Raw genomic sequence first — 1,948 nt, 5'->3', positions numbered from 1 at the left:
CTACCTGTTGGATATGTATAAGAGGTTTACGGCCTTGCGAAAGACAGGAAACCACTGGATGGCAATTTTGGATCAAACTCATGAGTGGTAGCACTTACCAGATCAGACACATGGCTTCTCCCATTGCGGGACAGTAAAACCAAAATGTCTGCAAGTTAGAAATGAGAAGTGTGGGAAATCCAGCCCCTTATTGTCGGCAGCGTTTCTTTATCTTAGGAATAATGTGCTCTCTAAGAGTCAACGTATTTAAGCTTCGTTTGACTATTGTGGATTGATATTACAATCATTTAATCAGTGGAGAAGAAAACCGGAAAGTGTGGAATTAGAGATGGAGGAATCAGGATTCGTCACTGACTATGTTGAGCTACCGAACACTTTTGTAGAGATTCATCATATGTGCTGCAAACACCAGTTTCTGATAATTGAGCATGGCCAGATGATCATCAGACTGTAGAAATTGAGGAATTTGAACGTCTCCTTCATCATATTTTCTACCAAAATTCAATCAAATTTGTGTAATTCGCTTCACATTTATACTTTGCTTTGAAAGAACTTGGAGCGCAAACATTACATGGAGCAGAGATGTAAGGCGAAGCGTATAGAGACGACGAGAAGGGGAGAAAAGGCGACACATCTGAGTAGGCAATTGAGTATCAAAGGAAGCAAGGAGATGGTTGTAGAAATGGCAATCGCGAGTTGGCCATTTTCGTATCCGTGGAAGTAGGCACCGTGGACTGGTGTCATATAGGTTCCACAACGTGGTGAGAAGTGTGCATGGTCATTATGGGTAGTGCCACAATGTAGGACGCCGTATGCATGGTCGTCTGTGGTGATACCGCAATGTGGGAAACCGTGGGGATGGTCGTATCCGTGGTGGTAGAGGAGCCAACTGACACTAAACAACCTCTCCTACCTGTTGGATATGTATAAGAGGTTTACGGCCTTGCGAAAGACAGGAAACCACTGGATGGCAATTTTGGATCAAACTCATGAGTGGTAGCACTTACCAGATCAGACACATGGCTTCTCCCATTGCGGGACAGTAAAACCAAAATGTCTGCAAGTTAGAAATGAGAAGTGTGGGAAATCCAGCCCCTTATTGTCGGCAGCGTTTCTTTATCTTAGGAATAATGTGCTCTCTAAGAGTCAACGTATTTAAGCTTCGTTTGACTATTGTGGATTGATATTACAATCATTTAATCAGTGGAGAAGAAAACCGGAAAGTGTGGAATTAGAGATGGAGGAATCAGGATTCGTCACTGACTATGTTGAGCTACCGAACACTTTTGTAGAGATTCATCATATGTGCTGCAAACACCAGTTTCTGATAATTGAGCATGGCCAGATGATCATCAGACTGTAGAAATTGAGGAATTTGAACGTCTCCTTCATCATATTTTCTACCAAAATTCAATCAAATTTGTGTAATTCGCTTCACATTTATACTTTGCTTTGAAAGAACTTGGAGCGCAAACATTACATGGAGCAGAGATGTAAGGCGAAGCGTATAGAGACGACGAGAAGGGGAGAAAAGGCGACACATCTGAGTAGGCAATTGAGTATCAAAGGAAGCAAGGAGATGGTTGTAGAAATGGCAATCGCGAGTTGGCCATTTTCGTATCCGTGGAAGTAGGCACCGTGGACTGGTGTCATATAGGTTCCACAACGTGGTGAGAAGTGTGCATGGTCATTATGGGTAGTGCCACAATGTAGGACGCCGTATGCATGGTCGTCTGTGGTGATACCGCAATGTGGGAAACCGTGGGGATGGTCGTATCCGTGGTGGTAGAGGAGCCAACTGACACTAAACAACCTCTCCTTAGCTAATTTTCTGCTATAACCCGAACTTTATAACACTAGTGCTGATTGTTTCTAGCAATATCTTAATAAAAGACTATGCACCAGATACTGCTGTGCTTTTCACATTACTAAGCAGCAATTATGTGGC

The 1,948-nt window shown here is 43.0% G+C and overlaps 1 protein-coding gene across 1 annotated transcript in view; it reads right to left on the bottom strand. All coding sequences in view use genetic code 11, as the record gives it.

Moving 5' to 3' along the window:
• Positions 1-364: 364 nt before the first annotated feature.
• Positions 365-1,948, bottom strand: part of EGR_10559 (hypothetical protein) — a gene marked incomplete at both ends in the record, with an annotated part of 4,551 nt that continues 2,967 nt past the window's right edge. Inside the window, 2 exons of the mRNA XM_024499808.1 lie at positions 365-491; positions 1,278-1,400. Coding sequence (XP_024345786.1) covers positions 365-491; positions 1,278-1,400 — 250 coding nt within the window. The remainder of the gene's footprint in view (positions 492-1,277; positions 1,401-1,948) is intronic.

This window comes from Echinococcus granulosus (genome assembly GCF_000524195.1).
Source record: "Echinococcus granulosus chromosome Unknown EG_S00233, whole genome shotgun sequence".
Classification (NCBI taxonomy): domain Eukaryota; kingdom Metazoa; phylum Platyhelminthes; class Cestoda; order Cyclophyllidea; family Taeniidae; genus Echinococcus; species Echinococcus granulosus.
Note: the sequence above shows the minus strand (reverse complement) of the source record. Positions and strands in the feature narration are given on the sequence as shown.